Here is a 25,289-nt window from a genome sequence, read left to right as displayed (position 1 = left end):
CACAATGATCATGTAACAGTTGAGCTCAACATTTCTGCTGTAAGAAGAAAAAAGGTCAGCAGAATTGCCACCCTTGATTTTAAGAATGCCAACTAAGCTTCTTGGGAACTAAGTTAGCTGACAGATACACTGACTAGTTTCCACAACACAGAGACCAAGAGAAGCATTTAACGTCTCATTCACCTAGCACTCTCATTTAGCCCACAGACCTGGAGGCAACACATGTGCTCTCATGTTTTTAAGTGATCAAACAAAATAAACAGCAACAACAACAACAAAAAAAACAATGGCAACAACAAACAGAAATATTATGTATCATACAAAAGTCCCAAGAGCTTCAGCCGCCAATTGCCATACGGCAGAGGTACTTGGCACTAACCATGCTGTCAGCCTGTGGTTTGATCTTCTGCCAAAGTACACGGACTGTTGCATAGATTCCTCTTTGGTGTACGCACTCAGTTATAATTTATACTCCCCGATCACAGAGATACATCTGTTCCAGTAGTAGTGTTTTGGTCAATCACTGTGTGAATTGCATGAGAGATGTCTGTGCTGTCAGATCTAGGTCTGTCAGACACAGCTCTAACAACATGTGCTGTACCGTGGGGCACATGAGGACAGCTGTAACTTAGTTATGATTTTCAAAGGCTGTCCAGGGCTCTGATATGACTGGGAAAGTTTTGTTACAGGTATTTGCCTACAGCAGGCTACATCTTCCAGATTGCTGAGTATTTCCAGCAGTGTTTGAAACCATAGGCCAGGCCAACATATAACAGATCACCTTCTATCCAAACAACTCTGCATCTATGATGGAAATCCTGTAATGTAGAAGAGTAGGTTCCCTTTGGTACACTGCTTGGTTGTGCCTTTGCTTTTTTTAAAAAAAAAAGTCTCAGCATTGGGCAAATTCCCTGTGACAGCATGAAGCGTAAGGTTATTCATGGAAAAGCAATTCTGAAAATCCTTCACAATAAATGGTGATTATTGTGGCTTTAGAATGAATGTCACGTAGTTTGTTCCAATACATTTTCCCAGATCGGTGAAGTGTACATCTTCTAATAGTAAAAGAAAATTAGAAAAATTAAGCAAATTGTTTTTCTTGTTACATGGTTATGAGTACTGCTGTGAGAATTATTTTTATTCCGCACCATCTGATTTGATTTGAAACAGATTTTCTTTCAGGTACAGAAGAAAAGGCTGCTTCAAACTAAATGAAATGCTTTAATCTCAGGTCACTATAACTACTTATAAACTCTGGGCAATCTTGACATAAAAATTCAGAATATTTTATTTAGAAAACACAGAAATTAACATTTTTCCATTACTAAACCCAATTTCCTCTAATTTTGCTTTCCCTTTGTCCTTAATTATTAGCTCTGCTTGACCCAAATTAACAAGTTCTTTGGCTTCCTCCCAGAAAAGCATTCTTCGTAAATCTGCATTTCATTCTGTAATAATTGCCAAACTGAATTTACAAGGGCAGCCAGTTCACAGTAGCAGCTGGAGTTGCTACAATGGTACAGTATTACAGTCACAACAGCAGACAGGTAGTCAGGACAGCCAGATACAACAAAGTTTTGAAGCACAGAAGATAAGCTATCAGGAGCAGAGAGGATTTGCACGGAAATTGTTTTAGTCTATTGATCAGGAGCTTTGAATACACAGTCAGCAGTTTTCTTATTCCTACTTAATATGATTGGAAATTATGATGCATCCCAGTTAATGGGAAATCATTATCTGAAAAACCAGCCAAGGTGAAATAATGGAGTTATTCAGGAAGGTGGAGAATGGTGAACATTAGGTCAAGAGAGATAATATCAAGTTTAGTTAAGAAAGATGGAATATACAAATCCAGTAGAGAGCTGGGCATTTTAGTTGTCTAGCCAAAAAAACTACAATTTCTAATCATAAGGCTACCTGTCAGCAACTGACAGAATGAGAAAGGGAGAAAGCAGGATGAACATTTAATAAAAGGCAGAATCATACAATGGTCTGGGTTGAAAAGGACCACAGTGATCATCTAGTTTCAATCCCTCCCACTACGTGCAGGGTCACCAAAATTTAAGTGCACATCTTCACAGCTTTAGCCCTGCACTCAAAGAAATGGCAAGGGTGGAGCTCTGCAGTCAAAAAAAACTTCGATGGGAATCCAGAAGAATGTAAGTACATGCTGAAATCTAAGCCCTTCGTTCTGAAAATCATCCAGCCATGTGGTAACACTGGAGATCTTCATCTATTCAGAGAGTAACAGAACTCTCTGATTTGGAAGGAAACTTGAAAAGCCATCTAGTCCAACTCTTCTGCAATGAAGGACAACTACAGCTATATTCGGTTGCTCAGAACTTGGTTCAATCTGACCTTGACTGTCTCTGGGAATAGAACCTCTCTAGGCAACCTGTGCCAGTGCTCACCACCACTATTGGAAAAAAACTTCCTCCTTATATGCAATTTAAATCTCCCCTCTTTTAGTTTGAAACCATTTCCCTGTCCTATCACAACAGACCCTGTCTGAAGAACACTGTCTCCTTCTTTCTTATAGCCCTCCTTTAAATACTGAAAGGTAGCTCTCCCATCTCCCCAAAGACTTCTCCAGTTGTGACTGCCATGACTTTTCAGATATCACTGAAAGTGACTTGGCGACTATGTCAGTCAATTCCCTCAGGACCCTGGGATGCATCTCATCAGGACTCATAAAATTATCTATGCTCCGGGTCCTCAGGTGGTTGCAAAACTGATCTTCACTTACGGTGGAAGGGACACTTCTCTCCTAGTCCCCACCTTCCAAATAATCTGCTTAAGGACTATGTGAAAACTAGTTGCTCAGTGAATACTGAGGCAAAATATTGCTGTACCTCTGCTTTCTCCTTGTCATTTTTTATCAGTGTGCCTGTATTGCCCAATAGAGGAGTTCGCCTTCTGAGACTAAAAAGGTGAACTTTTCTGGCTGATGTACCTGTAGAAGCCTTTCTTGTTCTTCTTTGCACCCTCTGCCAAGTCTAGTTCAAGTTGGGCTGTGGCAGTCCTGACACCATCACCACACAGTCCAACAGCATCCCCATACTCCTCCCACAATACCTATTCCTACTTACACTGCTTCTGACACAACACCAACTGTTACTTGGATATGAGACCATCCCTGTGCCATCATCTGCAGAAGTTAGGTGGGCAGGATGAAAGCTACCTGGGCAACACAACTGGAAAAACCTGAAGCTGTGAGTAGAAATTCCTCTTAGGACATCTTCACCCTGTATTTTTAGATGCTGATCAATAATAAGCAATGTATTCAGACAATCCAACCAGAAGTATAATAATTCCAAGTAAAGAAAGGAGAAGTGATCAGCTGCAATGCTTTAGGCAACCAACTGATTTTTTGTTTGTTTTAAAAAAGGAAATCCAGTGTATTTAAGAATAGCAAACATAGTAATTAAGCTGCTAATTTTGTTTCTATTCCTGGGGAAAAACAAAACAAAACAAAACAAAAAACCCATGAAAACAACAACAGAAGTTGGAGAGAGAAGCCTGTGCTCACATACAGTAGTGGAGACATTAAAAGTTATACAGAAAGAAGAAATTCTGTAAATTGGCAGAAAGCAGAAAAAGAATATACTTTCTAGCACTGAACTGAAAGCTAATGAGCCCTCACTCATGCACATGCCAACAAATTTGATCCATACTGTACGTTTTCAAAATGTCTTCCATCAAAAACAGTAGCAATGAGAAATGTAGCTAGTTAATCACTACTGCCAAGCAGTATTGTTAGTCCCTAGAACAGCAACAGCAGTGTGATGTGTAAATTGGGCATATCAGCATTTGGCGAACTGTGTTGTTTTACTTCATTAGGACATCACTTTTAGAAATATTATCTTTAGAACTGAAATGACGGTGATAGTCTTTAATATGGTGCCAATCAACATTGCTCAAATGCAGTTTATTCTCCTGGACAGGCCTGTCTTTTCTATGAAATAACAGTCTGCGAAGGAACTAGCATTTAAAAAGGGTTTGAGTGAAGACTGCCCCAGGATGACGGAGCATCATGGCAAGATAAAATACGGTTAGATGCTTTCATGATGGAAGGGGGGAGAAGGGATGGAAAAGGGAGGAGAAAGACTTCACAAGCAATGCCTAAGAATACAAGAGTTGTAAAACATTACTAGGGAAATGAACATTAAAGAAACTAAGAAAACTGAAAAGCAACAGCAGTCCTGGAAGATCCCTCAATAGAGCAACCCAATAGATTCTGTATCCCATCTGCTGAAGCAACTGAGAATGCCTTCAAGTGTTGGCTGTACACAGATTGCTCAAAGAAACTACTATTATTTATTTTTCCACAGAAATAATCCAACCTCCCTGCAATCTATTAACCCCATCCCATGAAAATCGTTCTATTTCCCATCCCAAGGAAATCACCCTATTTTCTGTATTGATCTAAGTTGAGAAAAAACAAATCCTGTGGGTCAATATCCTCAGAACTCAACTGCATTTCTTCCTTGTTTTCAGCCATTTTGTATTTTCATGAAGAAACAGAACAGAAACAGTAAATATTTTCATATCTATCATGTATGTAATATATATCAGTTCTGCTAAATACAGTTTGAGCACAAACTAAGACGGACTTATCTCTGGTTTCTACCATCTTATTTCAAGTACCATTTACTAAACAATGTAAAAGTCAGAACGCAAAAGGGATAGTAAGAGAGAAACAGGAATATCTGAAAGAACACGGGACATATTTCATTCAGTGTTCCCTCTTCCCCCTCTCAGAGATATGTCTATCTTGAGGCCATGAATCATTATGGTCACTCATTCATACAGGACATTTAGATAGATAGATAGGTATATTTTTATATATATACAAAACAATTCCTGATACTTATTATTTCACTTGCAATATATATTTTCATTTTTAAGATTCTTAATTATTTCCAAGAAATTATTTGAAAGGTGATATTTCAATTTTGGAATATTTTTGTATTTGACTTCATTTTTACAATGCAGTTTTACTGCTGGACTGCTACCAAAACACCAACAAAAAAACAAATTCTAAATATTAATGACTGCTATGGGGGAATGGCTTACTCAACATGCTATTCCACCCCCAAAATGAAGAAAACTTTCATTTAGAATCAGAACTATCATTTAGGTAATAGAAAACAGGCAAACTATAATACCTTTCTCTTATATCTCTGGATTCACTGCTTTTTGTTTAGTAATATAAACACACACACCATTAAGAGGTAACACGCAGACTTGCATGTAAACCTTAATGGCACAGTGATGCTATTCAATAAGAAATGGACTGCATATCTGAAAAAGACTGTTGCCTTTAAAAATGAATAAAATTAGTAATACAGTAATGTGCAGGATATGGCATTTGCATAAAATTAAATATGGGCTCTACCAAGGAAATGCTGTATTCATACAAGTGGTTCTGCTGAAGTAACCAGCATTAATCACAGAAAAAAGAGGGCTGCTCTGAAAGTAATGCTTCCTGCTTTATTAGGCTGGCCCACAGCTTCAGGGGTGGATGTTGGTAGACTGGCAGCAGAGGTTGAACCTTCCCACCAATATTCCATTACAGTTGTTGCTGTAGGAAAGATGGTAGCAGAGGGGCAGTCTGACACAATGGTGTCTGTCTGACATGGAAGTGCATGTGAAGAACCCACTGACAGTGTCTGTGAGTACAGTAAGGCAATGGGTGGTGGATTTCAGCGGTGGTGACAGTGGCAGCATAACCTCCACAGGTGCAGGTTTGTACGAGGGCAGCATGTAGGGTCTTGTCCTTTGCTAGCAGAAAGCACAGCAAATGATTGTGACTACAGTAAATAACAGTGTTTCGTAGCTGAGAATTTCCTCTATCAAATAGTGTTACTGTTCTCTTTGTATCTCTTGAAGTTTCCATGGAAATAAACAGGAGGCATTACTTTTGGAGCAACCTTTATAATATTACACGGCTTACATTTTATGTGAAGCCTGGTTGGTTGTACAAATAATAACTGATGCACGTTTTCATTTATGGTTGTTTTTTTTTTTTTTTTTCACACTTCCACTATATTCACAATTTCAGAGAGCTTTAATAACCTCTTGTAATTAAAAGAACATGGACAACTTTTCTTCAGAAATGTTTTACCCAATCATTTGGAGATCGATTTGAGAGTCACTTTACTGTGCAGCTTTTGTCAAAGCCTTTCCCCCCTCCCTAAAACAATAATCCAATATAAACAAATGAAAACAAGAAGCAAACTCACTATTTCATGCCCTGATAACTGTATCTTTCATTTCCAGCAATAACCTGAATTTCTGCCTTTAAATTCATTAGGAAATGCCATCATCACGATCTGCATATTGCTCCAGACTCTTTAACTACTTAATTAGCTACTAAAACACTGAGAAAGAGCTTACGCTGCATTAAAAGAGGGAGCAAACCGATCAGAACTCCACAGATCCCCCTTTTACTCACAGAAGTTCGTGCAAAGCCTTACCTGCTGGGTAGCGTTCGATAACTGGCCAGTTGTCCACCTGTAATGTGGCATTGCCACCGCTCCTCGTGAAACGTACTACGTGGTATTTTCCATCATTAATGATGGCGTTGATTTCTTCGATAGCGATGTCATCTGTGCCAACATTAAATTTTACTCCAATTTTTCCTTGGTGCTGCATATTAAAAAAAGAAAAAAAATAAAAAGAGGGGTGGGGAGGAGAGAAGAAATAATTAGGAGCTGTTTTAGCAAGAGAGACAGTGTGTCATATAGGAAAAGATTTCTAATATCTTCCCTCCTCAGATTTAACTTCTGAAGGCCTGCATGTGGCAGTGACAAGCCTCTTGACAGCTCAGTAAGTCCAGCTCTCTTTGATGGATAATTGATATTCCAAATTAGTTATTTCACCAAAGTGAGTTCTTCCCTTTTTCAAGGAAAAAGAAACCAGGTTGAGGAGGGGGAAGGAGGATGAAAGCTCAAGTTTTCCTCCTTTGCACCCCCAATGCATCGCTCATTTCCATGAGAACTAAACACTTTTCTTTACCTTTTAGTCTTTCAAAATAGAAAAATTTGCAACATTGCTTGGAAAAGGTGTAAAAGTTTGCAATTTAGGAAGGGGGAAGTGACTTTTCTTTTCATCACACTTTAGTAACTCCAAATCACAAAGACAAGACTAGGCCAAGTGACTCACAGGGAGTTTCCTAATCTGAGCCAGAGAGGAGTGAGAAGTGTCTGTGAAACACACAGCATCTTGTTCTCAGAGCAAGAGTGATTCTCCTGCTGTGATGAGCCTGTGAGCTCCTGTGCCTGAGTGTGCCTCCAGCTAAAGAGACTTCACACATGCATTTGTACTCAGGACTAAGGCTGTTGATTTTGCAGATGAATGTGATATAGGCACGTTATCATTTTTATTGTCCTTTCATTATTAAGACGATCACTTTAATAGGATATTTAGAGTTTAATAAAGCCTTTTAAAGTCTATTGAAAGTTTAACTTAATGGATTCACGATTTTTTTCCCCCTAAAGAATCAATTGTATTCCCAAATAAAGACATTATTAAATTACGGGAATAAAAAAACAATTGCGCAGCATGGACCTTGTGCTCAGCGAGTGGCAATTCTGTGTGAAACCACATGTTGATACTGGTACTTCCCTCTTAAAAGTGAAAAAAAAAAAAAACCTTCTCAAAGTCTTTACCTCATCATGTGCAGCACAATGCAACATTTCACTCCGTACCTCTTGGTCATTCACTTAAACCCTTCCAGAACCACTTCACTCTTTGTGTCACCCCTTCTTACTGCCCTGCCGTCACACCTGGCAGTGGCGTATCCTGCAGCTCCTCATCTCTGGAAGTCTCCCAAGTGGTTAACTCAGGAATTATTCCACTTCGTATTATTTCCTTTTTTACATACCTGACTGCACTTTCCAACACCATATAACCATGGCTATACTTTATTTCCACTGCTTCAACTACAGCTTAGATTTCAGCACTTTTCTCCCACTGATGCAGTAGCTTATTTGCTTCACCTGTTTCTTTCATATGCTCATATACAGAAGTATATAACAAGAAATACAACATTGTTCTGGCTCTAAAGCAGTCTCTTCTTTTACTAATTTATGAAATGCAGAAAAATGGCACACTAATGATAATGGCACATGCACCTTTTCGTAACACTTTCAAGAAATCAAAGGCATTGAGGATTAAAAAAAACGTGACTAATTTCCCAGTGATTCATAATTACACTATTCATAACCTACACTTTGCATACCTACTTTCCCATTTGCTATATATACGTGCACCATATACACACATATATTCTTTTAGATTAAAAAAAAAAATCACCTTTCAGAGAACAGGACAGGTGCAGCCAAAATGAAACAGCACAAAATGTGAAAGTATCAGCAGCTTTTCCAAAATAAGAGAATGCAGTACTGCAGTTGTTAGCCATCTACCATTTGTAAATGGCCAGGAATTGTTGAGTGGAATCAATGTTTTACACATTTGTAGGCAGACTTTTGGCCTGACGTGACACACACAAACCAGTCAAAACAAGTTTCCCTGACTTTCCTCCATTTGTACAGAAGCACAGTGTACAAAACAGCCAGCTACAACAGCTGATAGAATGCTACATATTCTTTCCTTCATTCTATTTCTGATATATCTGAGTAGTTGAGAATGGGAAAAACTCAATATTTAAGGGAGATACTTCTTTTTTTTTTTTTTTTTTTTTTGACACTTCTTCAACATCTGTGGAAATTTACGCAATCTACAAAACAAGGAAGCAAATCTGAGTTTCAAGTTTAATTCTTCCTACAGCTTTAAAATATTTAAGTTTGGCCTCTGAGTATCATGCTAAACATGGCATGTTTAGAGCCCCATTGTGCACACCAGTTTAAAACCATATAATTATGATCACAACAAACCACCGTCTTTAAAAGCTGAGCGTATTAAATTGGTGTTTCCATTTCTTTACCTTTGCAAGTCTCAATAACTCAGTGCAGTAAGAGAAGTGCTATTTCCTTTAGCAGTTGTTTATTCCTAATAATCTCAGTCTTCCCATCAGAAATGGTTTCAGATAAATGCTGAGTGAGAGGTTTCTTTTACAGCATCCTGATGATGGGCACTATACCTCTGTCTATACATTACTAAGGATCCCAACACTGACTTATGTTTCTGTTGAAGAGTGCTGTCCTTGGCAGTGACCTAAATGAGCAGGCATTTCACACCCATGTTTGCCCACTATCAGTGATGATAAATTCATAGCTCCTGAGGTGAAAATAGACCTGCACAATGGACCTGCAGAAGGCTGCCATGCTGTTTACAGCTCTGAGTCCATGTTTCATTTTTCTCAGTTTCACCCAGGTGAGAGAGATCATAGCAATTAATTTTCTATGGTGAACTGGAAAAACCAAAATAAAATGGTGGAGACAAACAGGGGATGGGAAAGTTTCCAGTATTCTTTTTGAGAGGCCAGAGGAGAGGACACGTTTTCAGGAAAAGTATGAAACATTTCAAGAAACAGCGTAAGTATTGTTCTCTGCCTCTGGAACATAAATGAATTTCAATGCAGGCAGCACTAGGAATATTGCTGCAAGCACCATCCTGTCACTACTCCCCAGACCACAGCACAGGGCCCTCTGATTCACCTACAGAGAAACCTCACAGCACCCAGCCTCAGCCAGCAGATCTTCAGAGAAGCAAAACTTTCAGTTTGTCTGTGCTTGAAGCTCTTATGGTTCTGAAGCTGGGGTCGATTTTCTCTCTAGAGAACTAACTGTACAGATGAGCACTCTTGGTGTTGCCTCAAGTACCCCTACATGCTGTTGCAGTGTGCAGCGTAGGCTTTACCTACAGTGTAAAAAGCTTCTGACCAGCCACTTGTAGGAGTCCAAACTCACAGTGTGAAGAGAAATAGGACAAAGGCAGCTGGATAAAAATGCAGAGTTAGTTAGAACAACAGGAATTAGACATGCAGCTGCAACACTACACATCTAGTGTACGCTGAAATGCTTGGAGTTGTGACTGCTCAGACAGCAAAGGAGTATGTGTGCATCTGTATACACCAGTCATTTCAAAGCATTTGGTCTTCAAAAGCACTGGCAACTCCAGCAGAATATTTTGAGGCATGTTTTATGAAGTGTGTGCTCTAAATACTTCTTCCCTGGCTATAACAGACTTCTGACAGTGCTGGGAATGCTGATGAACCTAAGAACCAAGTGAGAAAGGTGAAATGCAAAGCAAGCCAGCAAATGGCAGTGCAATTGGTTTCCTGCTGGACCCTGCTCCTGTGCTACTGATCTGCCAACCCTTAAAGCAATAAAAACCTGCAGCAATATAAAACACACATATATCTGTCTCCAAAATAAAGATATTTCCTATGGAATCAGCAGGGTTTTACTGCTCTCTGCAGTAATATTTCTGGAATCAGTCAAACAGGTGTGTGCAAATTTGGCACAACAGTAGTTTTAGAAAAGACCACAGACAACCTAAGCTCATTATACTTACAACCTTTAGCCACTTCCAAAGAAAAGTAATAATACTGTGACTCCCCCAGGTGAACAAATAGAGCAAAAAAAGAACATTCAAGCCTGCCAGCTTGCATCTTATAAAGACAGTGCCCCGAGGCACAACTTTCTGGTGAACGCAATAATAAAATCTTAGAACTAACTGATGTCTTACATTGATTTCATTGAGAAATAAATTTATCGAATTTTATCTGAGACCATTAGAGAAAACTAAGGCCATTTTCACACAAATGTAATCAGAGGCTAATATTCTATATTACAGAATTGTAAGAAAAATCATTAAAATAATCACAGTCTGAATACTACAGGGACATGTGTCTGCAAAAGCAGTTCTATCTGCTCAGGAAGAGGTGAAGATTTCATGATCGACAGAAGATACATATGAACTGCAAGATTAATTGAGTAACTACATATGTTCCAGCCATCCATCAGTATTTCTTATTATGTCTTCTAGAGGAAATGTTTCCCTGGGAAAGAGACAGAAAACATAAAGCATCTGGAAAGATGCTTTTGAATGAATCCATCTTTGCTATTCCAGCAAGATAAGTTAATTTTCTGCAAATAGGTTCTAAAATTCACAGTCTGGTACCATATCATTAACCTAATTCAATTTATGAAGTTTTTATATATTTTTGTTGCTGCATTTCTCCATGAGAAGTGAGAAAATAATCTTTTTTTATTATTATTTTCATTTTTTTTTTCCTCTTTAACCATTAGTAATCATCTATTTCAGTCTACTGCAGGCAGACATAATACAGGCACAGGCATTCTTGTGGCATCCCTCATCTTGAGCACTTACAGTACTTATAGTCAGGTTTTGTGTCGCTTCATGAAATCAGAAAGGCAACTATTTCCTGGGATGGATTATAGCTTTCAGCATATCAGCTCTTGACATACTGTAGAAAATGTAGGAGGGGTTTGAAAATTCTATCAGACAGCTAGCAGGCAAAGTTATCAGTCACAGGTAGGCACTTCAAGCAAGGAGCAAAGGTTTTTGCTTATGTCTGGTAGGGTGCATCCACCCTATATTCAGCCTTTTAGAGATTGGCATCTGACAAGTCTCAAGCTAGTCAGTTTCTCCTTCTCTTCCCCAAAGCTGCAAATGCCTAGATACTGTGGAGAAAAATAATTCTGCTTCGTTCCCTAGTTGCTAAGTGAGGAGACTGACCTATTCCCTACATTCTTTCCTGCCGGTTCTCAACATTTATTTGCAACTTTCCTGATATTTGCTTATTTCTTAAACCCATAGCTCTGCAGTCCTTGGGATATGAGAAAATCCCACTTTTCATTTTCAAATAAGCTCCTAGTTCAGATAATTGTACAGAAAAGCTTAAAACCCAAAGCCTTACAGGCTACTGCATCAGCAGGCTAATAGAAAAATACTGAAAATGATGTTAAATCCCCTGATTTTAAACTAAATGCTTCTTTTTTTTTTTTTCCAGCTGGAGGTGTGACACTGCTAGAGACAACCAACTTCATTACCCACACATCAAATCTGAGAAATGTGCAGTTGGTCCCACTTCTGGGAAGATCTGCTCTCCTTTATTCACTCTCAGCCCCCTTATTATTAAAACATCAATAATAATAAGAGCAGAGGGATGGAATGGACAGTACTTACTTCCTAAACTGCTCTACAAAACAAGACCTTACCAACAGCTAACTGGTCTTGTTGCACAGCTTTCAAGGCCTCAGGGAAGAGTCTGGTACATGCTGTGCTTGCATTTGGGGGGTTTCTTTATGACTTGAAGGATATAATTACTTGGCTTGAGCTATGGCTGGAATCCCAAATGCTACTCCTGGATACCCGCAAGAAGCGCAGTGCGCTCTGTGGAATCTGTTCACACACCACTCCAACTTTAAATGATTCCTCAGCAACAAAATACTGGCAAGTGCTACACTAAGTCACTACTCATACTTTTAAGGGGGAAAAAGGTCCACAGAGTCACCAACATCACCAGTATTTCCTGCAGTATCTGTACAAGCTCACCTAAGTCAAAACCATAGCGTACATTTTTCATTTTACCACCTGGCAAGATCCAGCAGAAAATACAAGGCACTTGAAAAAGCATATATAATCTATAAGCATAAATACACATTGCCAAACCCTTATCCTCTCCCCTAATTTTGAAATCCTCAATCAGTTGTCTCATGGATTTTATTAAAAGGAGGGAGAAAAAATTTGCAACATATTTTTTCCTCACGTTTTATTCAGAAGCTCTGTAAGATCATCTCATAAACCTTTAAATGACCTCAGTCTCATGCCATTAAGTTATCTATATTTTCTAAATCAATACAGAAATAATAAAAATTTATTGTTCACCAGATGCCCCTAGTTGACACATAAGAAATAGCACCATCACCATAACAATATTATGTATGCAAATTCATACAGATGCTACCAGAACTACTGCGCTTTTAAATGCTGTTCTATAAAAATTAAGAACTTTTTGGCCTTGAACCAACGACCCTTACAAGAGGCAAGTGAAATATGGGCCCACCATCACAATAATTTACAACTGAAATACATAAAATAAAAAAAAACAGATACCTAAGTGGCTTACTAAGTGGAAGATGTGACATGACTTAAATGATTTTTATTTTTTTTTAATGTCACAAAACATCATGTATATGGAGAATAAAAAGCTTGAAAATAATGCAGCAGGGGCTTGCATGCTCACTGCCCTGGTGTTTCAGAGCAGGAAGCAGTTACTCTTTATTGCCACGAAACAATGATTTCTATGATTTTCTGCTTTAAAATGTTTGTCACTAACTGTTTTAAATGTTTTACAGCAATTCAATTTACATCACATTTTCAGTTCTCAGACTGCATTGTTTTCCCGTCTAGTTTTAAACACTGTAATTCTTACCACTGTATTTCAGAGTGGCATTATTTCAACTTATTCTGATGATGAATTACTGAGATGATCCAATTACCCTAACAATCAGCCCCCCCAAAATGCAACAGTTATGGAAGACATATGGCGTAGAGCCTGCAGCAGCAGCATACTGCATCTTATTATCCACTCAGCATCGTTACTGCTGCACACTAAAATCATATTTTCTGACAATATGCAGTAAAGAACAATTTAAGTAGTCAGCCCATAACATGGTATTTTCTGTCAAAACAACACGCAGAAACTCCTTAACTTTTTGAACATCTCCCCCAAGGATTCCACCCAGGCAATGGTGAGTTGGTATGGATCAGTTGAAAAGACTACAGATGACATTATACCAAACAGAGCCTAATTTGAAGCCCTCCGAAAGTCTAAGTACTAGCCAAGGTAACACACACGCCTTGACTTTATTCTTGCATACATATTTTCCACATAGACAGACATAAGTGAGGATGCTCAGCCTGAGAAATAACAAATCCAGCTCTAGGTACTCAAAGATAAACTGTTCCTCCTTCACATATATCAACATACGTTTCCAAAGGAGCATCAAAGCAAGATCTGAAAATCAGATGTGGTTTCCACTTTTTCATAGGCCTTTCATGCTGAGAGAATTAACATAGTGTTCCTGAGACTGAAAACAGTCATCTGAAAATGTAAAAATACTACTAGAAAAATCAAAACAAAACCAATAGCACCTTGATATCAGAGTAATCTAATCCACATTAAAAATGGTGTGGTTTTAATGATATTGCTTAGAAAAGGTTTCAGATAATTCTTCCAAAAAACTTGTGTCTGAAACAAATCCAAAGTCAGAGTCAGCAGGAGGTACAACTAGGACCAGAAGTAAAGAATCAGCATATTTTCAAGCAGGCTTTCATGCTAAATGATTAATAGCCATATGATCAACAAACACGCTCATGAAAGCACAAATAATATATTTTTTCAAAATCTGGGTCAAAGAGTTTCTCCATATTAAAAACCTGTAGGGAGTTATGATAAACAAATTTGCTGGTATTAGACACCAAACTCCTATTGAGCTTTATTGAAAACTGAACACCTATATGCTATTCAGGCCTCCAAAAACTTTGCTTTAATGTGAATAAGAATCTTGAATATATCCAGAGATATTTTCAGATACTTACTGCTGACACTGGAACAATATTTTTTATCACTGTCATTTAAATGCAGACAATGCACTCCTTCATTCTTCTGATTGTGTGCATAGAAAAGAATTAGGCAGAAGTTTTTCCCAACTCTTCACTTGGTTTGGGGTCTCCAACTGCAAACAGTCTGGTCCTAAGTTGCAACCTGGTTGAGCTTATGATTACAAAGAATATCTGGCAAAGAGTGGAGTCAAGACTATGAAGTTTAGAAGAGCAAACTTCAGCTGTTTAAGGAATTGTTGGATGAGATCCCCTGGGAAACTATCATTCAGGACAAAAGAATGGAACAGAGATGGCAACTCTTTAAGGGCATATTTCTGAGAACACAAGAACTCTCCATTCCCCAAATAAGAAATGAAACAGAGGATGCATGAAATCAACATAGGACAACATGAACAAGGACCTGCTGGCCACACTGAGGGAAAAGTACAGGCTAGGAAGCAGGGATGTGTGGCTTGGTAAGAATGCAAAGATGCCAACCGGATGTGCAGAGATGGAATCAGGAAAGCCAATGAGCAGAGGGAACTAAATTTGGCAAGGGATGTGAAAAATAATAAGAGGGGATTCTATAGGTACAGTGGACAGAAGAGACAGGCAAAGGAGTATCTCATCTGATAAATAAAAAGGGAAAACTGGCCTTCTCAGATGCAGAGAAAGCTGTGGTACTTGAGTGTTTGCCTCAGTCTTCACTGACAGTGAGGCTTTCCGTGCTTCTCCAGTTCCTGAACCATTTGGTGGGGATCAGGGGAACAAAACCCTTCATACTGTAAGAGGAGAACATGTCCCAGACTGCCTCATGTAACTAAATGTGTACACTCCATGTGTCCATGGAGCTGAATGACATGCGTCCCAGGGTCCTGAAGGAACTGGCTCATACGGTTGTCAAGCCAGTCTCCATCATATTTGAAAAGTCATGGTTGTCTGACAAAATCCCCATTGCCTGGAAAAAGGAAAACATTAGTCCAATTTTCAAAAAAGTTAGAAAGGAATTTCTAGGGAACTACAAGCCAATGAGACTCACATGTGTGCCTGGGAAGACCATGAAGCAGATCCTCCTGGAAGCAATGCTCAGGCACATGTGAGATGCAGAGGTAATTCAAGAGAGCTGGCATGACTTCAAAAAGGCCTGAACTATCTGACAGTCTTCTATGATGGAGTGACAGCATTGGTGGACAAAGGAAGGGTAACTGATGTGGTCTACTCAGAATTGTGAAAGGCCTTTGATGTGCACCCCCCTAGTCCTTATCTCTAAATTAAAGAGACAAGGATTGAAGGCTGGACTATTCGATGGATAAAGACTTAGTTGGATGGTCACAGTCAGATGGTTCTTGTCAATGGCTCTATGTCCAGGTGGAGGCCCGTTGTGAGTGGTGTCCCCCTAGGGTTCACCTTGGGACTGGAGCTGTTTAACATCCTTATCAATGACACAGACAATGGGATTGAGTGTACCCTCAGAAATTTTGTTGATGACACTATGCTGAGTGGTGTGGTTGACACAGTAGAAGGAAGAAGAGACTTGGACAGGCTTGAAAAGTGAGCCCACATGACCCTCTAATGAGGTTCAACAAGGCCAAATGCAAAATATCATGCTTGAACTGGGGCAATCTCGGATACCAGGTAAAAGAGACACAGGTAGGACTGGTGCTCCCTGCAGAAAGAAATCCTGGCTAGCAGTGAAATAGTATAACCAGGAAAAATCTCTTTCTGTTTTCTGAGCATTCCCATCTTTTCCCGCTACCAGCTTTATCTCTCTTACCAATCAAATACAGAGTCGTCATACAGCAAGCTTGAATACTATCTGTTAAATACATTATGTTAGTGGTCTCCTTTAGGTTACTTTTCTTAGTATTGAAAATCTTTCAGAATCAAAATCAATTTGACAAATTCCTTGCATGCTGTGCTGAGAGATGTAGTGCAGAATAGACTGTTGTCAATGCTACAACAGAGATTCTTGCTTCTTTTGATCACTTAATGCAGCAAACCTTACCCTGACTACCCAGAGCATGAGAAATGATCAAACACTGCTGGGTTGACTGGACTGAGAAATCCAACTTTTAGCTGGAAGGGGAAAATAAAAGTTGATACCTGCTTATGTGTTTTCCTGTGCCGACAGTCCCCTAGGCTTGAATGACATTGGTTTGGCATCTTTAAAAACCAAAACAATAAAACTTTCTCTAGAACTGAAATGCACGAAATACTGAGAGGATAAAGGAAATCACGGAGTTCATAAACAGCTCCTATGAGGAAGAAAGAAGTACTGCAAAATAACACGGGCAGCCTTAACTGTGTACTCTTGAAAATGCTTGAACCTTGGAAACAAACTTAGCTGTATTTAGAATAAACCTGCCAGATACTTGAAAAGGCTAACCCCTCCAGCAAAGTGGACAAAAGCAAACCAGAAGCTAACCCATGGTGCAGGAGTTTTGCACACAATCGAGTTCAGGACTGTCAGGTTCAGAATGCCTCACCAGTGAAGGGAACAGTCATGAATTTTGCTGTCTTCACTGGAATGATCACCATCAGGCTGAATGATGTCCAAACATATTATTTGTTTTCATGAACACAATGGTATTTTTTAAAACCCCTAACAGTATATAAATATTTGCTATATAATACATACAGCAACAACCACTAATGGATATAATTTGAAAATGCATCATTATCTTCAAACGGGACACAGAAATTGAAAATGTGATACACTTAGTTACAAACCCATCATTTCTTATGCAATTTACAAGAGACTTTTAATACTGTTGGAAATTATCACTTTTAAAGCGGGTCTCTGTTAGGCAACCAACAACTAACTTTGGAGGGTGTTACTTAAACCTCACTGATTTCTGTCATAGCACAACTTCTTTCTTTTCTTTATGCTTTTGATACGTCTGGCCAGTATTGATCTCTGAAAGTTAAAAGCAACTTTGCTGAAGTCAGTGCTACTTTAGAAGTACTGAAATAGCGTAAGCAGAAAATCTCTTATTAGGGTCACTTGTTATTTTTTCAGAGGTTCTACCTCCAACCACTATTTTCATGCATTTCAACATGAAGGAGATGTGACAGTAAGTACTGTTGCAAATGTTGTGTTTTCACTAATTTTATTTAAATTCTGACTTTACTAAGATCAAGGTTTTCATAAGAAAAGCTTTGTAGCATTTTCAAGAGTTACATGTCTGGTTTCTACAGCTTTAATGTTAATGAGTGACTTGGATAATGAGAAGAAAGTGTGCGTGTTCGTGTATGTGTGTGTCTGGAGTTCAACCAGCAGAAGACTCCACTGTAGATAGCTCTTCTACAAACCACCCTATCTTTGTACCTCAGCTAGTACACGTGGCATGCAAATCTTTGTTTATGGTGAACATTTTTGCTCCTACTTGGCCAGATTAAGCCCTCAGAAATGCAGCAGAGAATTACAGAATCGTTTAGGCTGTGAAACACCCTTCAGATCATCATGTCCAACCATCACCTAATACAATCAAGTCCACACTAAACCATGTGTTAAGTGCCACATCCACACATCACTTAAATACCTTCAGGGATGGCGACTTGACCACTTCCCTGGGCAGTCTGTTCCAATGTCTAACCACCATTCCTGTGAAGAAATTCATCCTGACAACTAATCTAAATGTACCCTGATGCAACTTGAGGCTGCTTCCTCATGTCCTATCACTTGTCACTTGATAAAAGAGACCAACAACCTTGCTGCATCCTCCTGTCAGGAAGTCGTAGAGAGCAAAGAGCTCTCCCCTCACCTCCTTTTCTGAAGACTGAAGAGCTCTAAGCAAAAGAAAATGGGCATCTCTGAAAGGAAGGACATAAAACACAGGAGCACTTGTGAAAATGACTCATGAACTTGTTAGATCAAGCCCTGTTATTAAGACTTATTAAAAGAAGAACAGGGGAAAAAAATTGTCTCAACCTCCTGGATAGCTTATGTTTGAAATGCCATGTGCTCTGCAGCACACGACCTGATGTCTTGCTGACTGTGCTACCATCAGAGGAGAAGTTTCCACTTGAATGAACTAACAACTCTTGAGCAATTTATTCAAGAGCATTAGGCTCAAAATGGCTTTGGTGCAGCATCAAGGCAAGGTTGGTGTGTACGCATAAGCTGGGCACACATACAGCCTTTCAAATGTTCTTCACTGAATATTTAAACTTTATGGCCATAAAAAGCAAAGTCTATTCTTTCTTCTATATTTTTTTATTTTGCAAATTGATGTTTGCCCACAAATAGTCTCATTAGCAGTAGTATCATTAGAAGACACAATGTGCACCACTTTCTTTTTTAATCTGAAGATAGCTTTTTGCTACTTCTGCTCTGCCTGTGCAATTGCTATCATTTCTTGGCTCTTTCCCCCTAGCAAAGTGCAGTTGTAATTAAGAGATCTCCCCAAAAAGCGTTCTTCTGTTTTCTCTGGGAATTCTGCACATGCTGGGGACTGCTCAAACACAGCATCATGCAAATGCCAACTCTGCTGTAAAGAGATAACACAACACCAGCATACAGAACACACCAAAAAAAAGGAAGCAATTGGAACTACTCTTCTGCTAAGCTCTGCTTCTTGTAGCACAGGGGTTACTTTGCTTACTAATCGTAATTATTTCCTGTGCTGTATCCCACAGTCAGAAACTAAACTCAAGATAGAGAGAAAGGCACTGACCATCACCTTTTCTACATTTTTCACCTATATAAATACATCACAAACTATACAAGCATGTATATGTCTCTGTTCAGGTATGTTTATATACATGTTTGGATTTTATGTATATATGTACTTGTGTTTTATATATATATAAAATATATAACATATATATAATGACAAGGTGAGATAGAACAATCTACTGCACCCATTCCACATAGAAGGGGTGAGAATACAAGAGAATACAAACCAACATAACATGCATGTCATTATCCTTCAGTGAACTGTTCAAGTACTACAAAAATGAGCAGTGTAGGAAGTCTAGATTCTAATAAACTGGTAAACTAGATTCTAATATCGCTATATACATGTAATGTGTGTATATATATATATAAATACTCATATTTGTAATGACTTTAATGCACAGATCTTGTCCTTTCTTTCACTAATTGGGAACGTGTTTTCTTTCTTTATAAGAAACAGGTGACAGAGGCATGAAGTTTGCAGATACTCTTATGCTTTGCAGCTTTTCTTTGACTAATTTAACTAACATTGTTCTAATTTAAAATGTTTTCAGTTCCAATGCTGATGCATGCTTGCCTCCTGCAGAATACTATCAATTAAGAGACTTATTTTAACCATAAAAATAAAATAATGCTCTGTTTATTGTTAACAGAGACACTCAACTATAATAAGGACTCCTGATTAATTACCTGTCAAGAAGAATTGACCTCAATTAGGGTCAACTTCTATGGCAGACAGTTTAATTTATTCTTTATTTTCTGTGTGTGAACACATTTCTCTCTGCAGAACAATTGATTCACAGCTCGATTCAACCTCCTCAATTGGATTTTTTTTTTCTTTTTAGAAAACTAAAAAATGGTTTCTTTTGAAACCAGCATATCTGCTCAGAGCAAGACCCAGTTGCCTTATATAATGAAAATTAATGTTTACCGTTTCTTACCCCTGTTAATCCTGCTGAAATGATTCCTGCAGCAGTGGCACTACTAGTGGGTCTGGGCAACTCTTGGACCCCCTGGCATCTTTATCTAGTTCAGGTGCTGACACCAGCACAAGAGTGGGGCGCGTCTCCAGAGAGGTGAATCAAACACCTTATCTCTGCAGTGCCCTTCCTCCACTGTCTGAAGGAAATGATTTTAAACCAGCTGAGATATGTTGATAGGGCTAACTCTCATACCTTTGACTGAATCACAGGCAGATCTTTAACTCTGTTAATAAGAGGCAAGAAGCAGTAGATTAAAACACTGCAATATGCTTACTTATTAAAATACCTAAGGGTGTACACATTCTACAGTCATTAATAAACTGATACGTAGCACAGACAACTGCAGCCATACATATCTGAGGAGCAACTGAGGCATCACAAGAAAAAAAAAAATAATTAGTAGCTATCTGCCAAACCTATCTAAATAGCTGGGTCAAAACACAGAAAATTCTGCAGAGAGGGACCTGGGTGTCCTGGTGGATGACAGGTTGGCCATGAGCCAGCAGTGTGCCCTTGTGGCCAAGAGGGCCAATGGCATCCTGGGGTGCATTAAAAAGAGCGTGGCCAGCAGGTCGAGGGAGGTGATCCTCCCCCTCTACTCTGCCCTGGTAAGGCCTCATCTGGAGTACTGCGTCCAGTTCTGGGCTCCCCAGTACAAAAAAGACAGAGATTCCAGCGGAGGGCCACAAAGATGGTGAAGGGCTTGGAGCATCTCTCCTATGAGGAAAAGCTGAGTGAACTGGGTCTGTTCAGCCTTGAGAAAAGAAGACTGAGAGGGGACCTGATCCAGGTCTATAAATATCTAAGGTGTGGGGGGCAGAGTGGTGAGGCCAGACTCTTTTCAGTGGTGAGTGGAGACAGGACAAGGGGAAATGGCTGGAAACTGCAGCATAGGAAGTTCCGCACAAATGTGCGCAAGAACTTCTTTACAGTGAGGTGACGGAGCACTGGAACAGGCTGCCCAGGGAGGTGGTGGAGTCTCCTTCTCTGGAGATGTTCAAGACCAGCCTGGATGCCGACCTGTGCGACCTGCTGTAGGGAACCTGCTTTGGCAGGGGGGTTGGACTCGATGATCTCTGGAGGTCCCTTCCAACCCCTGCAATTCTGTGCAATCTCGAGCTGAGCTTTGTGCTGTCACAGCTGGTTGTCTATTCTTCTGTACCCCAAAGGAGGAGCATGGCACATAGAAGGGTTCCTTCCTACGTATCCTCACAACAATTACTTCTAAAGAATAATTTCCTCCTCCCCCAAAAAAAACCACCAAAAAACCTCCACAAACAACCTCACCAACATACTGCGAAAAGTACTACGGCTAGAAAAGTAACACTGATTCGCTATTTGAAAATGCAAAACTCACGCTACTTGCAATATCTATCTTTATGTACTTTGCAAGATTAATTAAGGAAGGAAAGATTCTAGCTTGACTCTTTATAAGTGAGATTGAGAAAAAAATCAGAAAACAATGGACATGTTTTCCTTCTGAAGGATTGTTTCAGTTTTAGAAGTCAATGAAACAGAATGAAGCCCCAGGATGCAACTCATCTCTATGGTGGCCTATGATCCATTGGAGACGGTTTCTGTGAAATGCTTATATAAAAATAAATCCATGAAAAAAAAAAAGAAATCCACAACCAGGAAATACAAGCCACTCAATACCTTTAATTTTTCTAATAAATGAATAATCCCAAAAGCTAATACGTGGTGGGGAATGTAGTGCTCTCCTTTCATTATGACTATCCCTGTTGGAAAATGAACTTAAAGTGTAATGGATAGAGAAGAAAACAAAAGGTGCTGGCTGCAATGGACTGAAGTGTCCTTCAGCCTTCAAGATTTACTTTGCAATTTGTAATCTGTGGATTTTTTTTTCTGGCCATTTGTTATCTGTTGACTATACATCCATAGGATGAATTAGAGTCCAGCTACTATTGAAACATCGTGTCATTAAAAACCAAACCAAAGTCCAAACAAAATAACAACAAAACAAGACCAAAAACAAAAATCCAACAAACAAGAGCAAAACCCTTCTTTACTCAGAAGGGTTGAGAGCTGGCTTAGAAAACCTCCTAATTTTATCCCATCCAGCAACACTGGGTCCCCTCCAGCAAATCCAGGTCGTCCCACCGGCAATTCCCACCCAGCAGGCTCCGCAATCATTCTGCAAGCAGAGGTGGATCTTAAATATTATGTCTATACATAGATCACCTCCTGCTCCCTTACTGCCTCTGAGTTCTCAGCCAAGCTAAAATTTCCAGGCTTTCTTAGTTCTCCCCCTTTCTGTGACAGCCCGACAAGATGAAGACTTAGCCCACTGCATATTTCTCTTGCTCCTGGAAAAAATCTGTACAAAAGAGAACTGTAGCACAAAGGGCTAGGTCAGCAGACCATGACGGTGACTTAGGGGATCTTTGAAAGCACACTGATAATTAGAACACCAACACACTGCAGTGTAATACTATCTATACAGAATGGTTCTAAGGAGCTTTCCTATGGATCAGTGGCACGAGATTATGAAATTAAGTCTTGCTCTCTACTTGATGTTTTATAATCCACACAATTCCTCTGAAAGCACCTTCAAACACATTTTCTCAAGAGAACATAGAAAGGAGTACAATGCATAAAAGCCATTTTCCTACCCCCATCCTTGGGCAATCCTCACAGCAACATTACTGTTGCAAATAATTTGCTTTGCTTTGAAAAGTAAATAAGTGCAAAATAACAAAAGTAAACATGGACCAGAAATAATGCAGAAATGTGTACTGAATGATCGTATAGGCTTCTAAAACCTTTTTTAGAAGAGAAGAGCAATTCAATGTGAACGTTCGCTGCAAAAATACATTTTATACCTTCTTTCTCCCAACAAAATAGTTTCAGTGAGCAGCTCTAGCTAACCCAGTGAGCCAAGTTATAACGCTGCAGGCATTCATGAAAAACTATTGATTTTTTTTTTTTTTTTTTTCTGAAAAAAAATAACAAAAAACTTTCTTCATCTGTAAATTTCTACTGATATGTGACAAAAAAGTGCAAGCAGCATTTGCTAGCATCACCATTGTGGGAAAAGCCAAGATTGAACCCTCTCCAGTTAAGCCACTCAGAAATTTAATGTGGTCAGCTTCAAATTGCTCCAACCAATCTTGGATCAAATAAAATGTAACACATACATTTCCCAATAGCATTTATCAAAATTGAGGTTTTCAGTTTTTGCTGAAAACAAAATTACAGCAAGAAGAAATGGGCTGAATATTTCTTTCTATTGCTGGGAAGCAGACTCCTAACAACCAAGCATCTGGAGTCAATTATTTATTTTTCTAAAGTTAGCTCATCTGTCCCATAACTGATGCTTCCTTCCCTCTCAGCCAGCACTCGGCACAAAGGGGATGTGACCCCTGCTTGCTTTGGTTGACACACCTTCACTCCCTTCTATTTCCAAAGCCAGTGCTGGAAGAGGAGGGAGTGCAGCTGTCTCTCCATCCTGGCTTTGTTATTAACACTGTGATGAGCTCCTTTCTGCAGGCTTTGGTATATCTGTGTGACTCTGAGGGGAACCCCACCCTGATCCTCTGGGATGACAGCCAATTTTGGAGCTTGAAGGTGTGCCTGCAGCCACAAGTTGGGCCACTCTCCCCTGCAAACATAAGCTATAAACAAGGGGTAGTAACTTCAAGGGTTGTGGAGGTCCCAGGAATGCAAGCTCGTCGTGATTTTCAAAACAGGGGAGGGGAACTCAAGTAAATGTTTTTTTTGCTGCTCGTATGGCAAAATGAGCTACTGAGATTATATTGCCAGTGTTTCCATATAAACGCAGCAAAATATAAAAGGACTGCGAGTTTAACCAGTGTCTGATCATTTGGGCAGAGCTCACATGAGAGCAAAGTCAGTCTGGCTAGAGCCGCACAGCAGCTGAAAGAATAAAAACCATTCACTGCAATTCTAAGGTTATGCAATTTCATTCCTGACCTTCATGGTGGAGCAGAGTGCCTAAAACATAACAGAGCCAGGAAACTCCACAGAGTCCCTGAGCTTTGCACTGGCTCTCCTGGATGCTTGGAGAGGCTGCAAATTGCTCCATTTTCCAGCTGCCACTCTCTCCACATCCTAAGGGTGGGATGGACAAAATCCCATGTTTAATTTAGTATTGTCATTCCTGAGAACAACTGAAGAGCTCTTTCCACCTTCTGGAGAGTTTCTCCAGGTTTGCTACCAGCAGCAGAGCTGTATGACACAGCAGTGGAAGGGGCTGAGAGGGAATGTACTCCTATATCACTGCTGCATTAACACTGGACTTGCTGCTTCTGCCTATGACGCATATTAGAAGAAAAAAAACCACATAATTAAACTGTAAAATTAAACAACAATACAAGTAACACAGTGCCACAGGGCCATTTCAGAATGTCTTTGCTTTGGTTTAGCACTTGCACAATTGTGATAACATCTGCAATGCCAGGGAGGATGCAAGGACATTGCTACTCCCACAGTATGATAACAAAGCCCACAGAGACTGAAACTCTTCACGTTCTTGCCAGCCACCCATCATGGTGTACAAAGTGCAAGTCAGGACACTTGAAGAGATGGGGTTTTTTGTGTGCCTTCATATTTTTTCTTTTTTATGTGGCAAATAAAAGCAAATTGGAAAAACAAACACCAAACCACTACCAACAAAGGAAATTTAAGCAGATGCAAAGTGTATATATTGATTGATCATGTTCGTATTACATCTGAAAAACATTTCTCCCATCTCCTCTTCGAGATGCTATTTTTAGATTCAGAATGGAAGCTTTTAGATGGAAAGGAAAATAAACATAAAGAAACTGCATCTGCAATCACATTTCCTGATTAGATCTTAGCAGAGCATTGTCTGTGTTAATGCTACTAGTAAATACAGGGCAGTAAGTGCCTTCACTACTAGCTCCTTATGTTCCCTATCCTTATTTTCTTTGCAATTCAATAATATGCATTTGTAAGTACAAGAAGACAGGGTTCAGAGCTGCGATTTTATTCTTTTCTTGCTCTTTAGTAATTAGCATAGATCACAACTCCATGTAGAAATCCCCTGACTGAGCAAGGGAATAAATGAAATCAAAAGCTTGTTG

The 25,289-nt window shown here is 39.4% G+C and overlaps 1 protein-coding gene across 24 annotated transcripts in view; it reads right to left on the bottom strand.

The window, feature by feature from the left end:
• Window positions 1-25,289, bottom strand: part of NRXN1 (neurexin 1) — a 633,366-nt gene that overhangs the window by 102,744 nt on the left and 505,333 nt on the right. For all 24 annotated transcript variants that reach the window (XM_052667052.1, XM_052667120.1, XM_052667663.1 and 21 more), the window contains one exon: window positions 6,480-6,651. In XM_052667052.1, the coding sequence (XP_052523012.1) occupies window positions 6,480-6,651 (172 nt within the window). The remainder of the gene's footprint in view (window positions 1-6,479; window positions 6,652-25,289) is intronic.

Source organism: Tympanuchus pallidicinctus, unplaced genomic scaffold, assembly GCF_026119805.1.
Source record: "Tympanuchus pallidicinctus isolate F22 unplaced genomic scaffold, pur_lepc_1.0 scaffold1, whole genome shotgun sequence".
NCBI lineage: Eukaryota > Metazoa > Chordata > Aves > Galliformes > Phasianidae > Tympanuchus > Tympanuchus pallidicinctus.
This window is presented reverse-complemented; position numbering and strand designations above follow the sequence as displayed.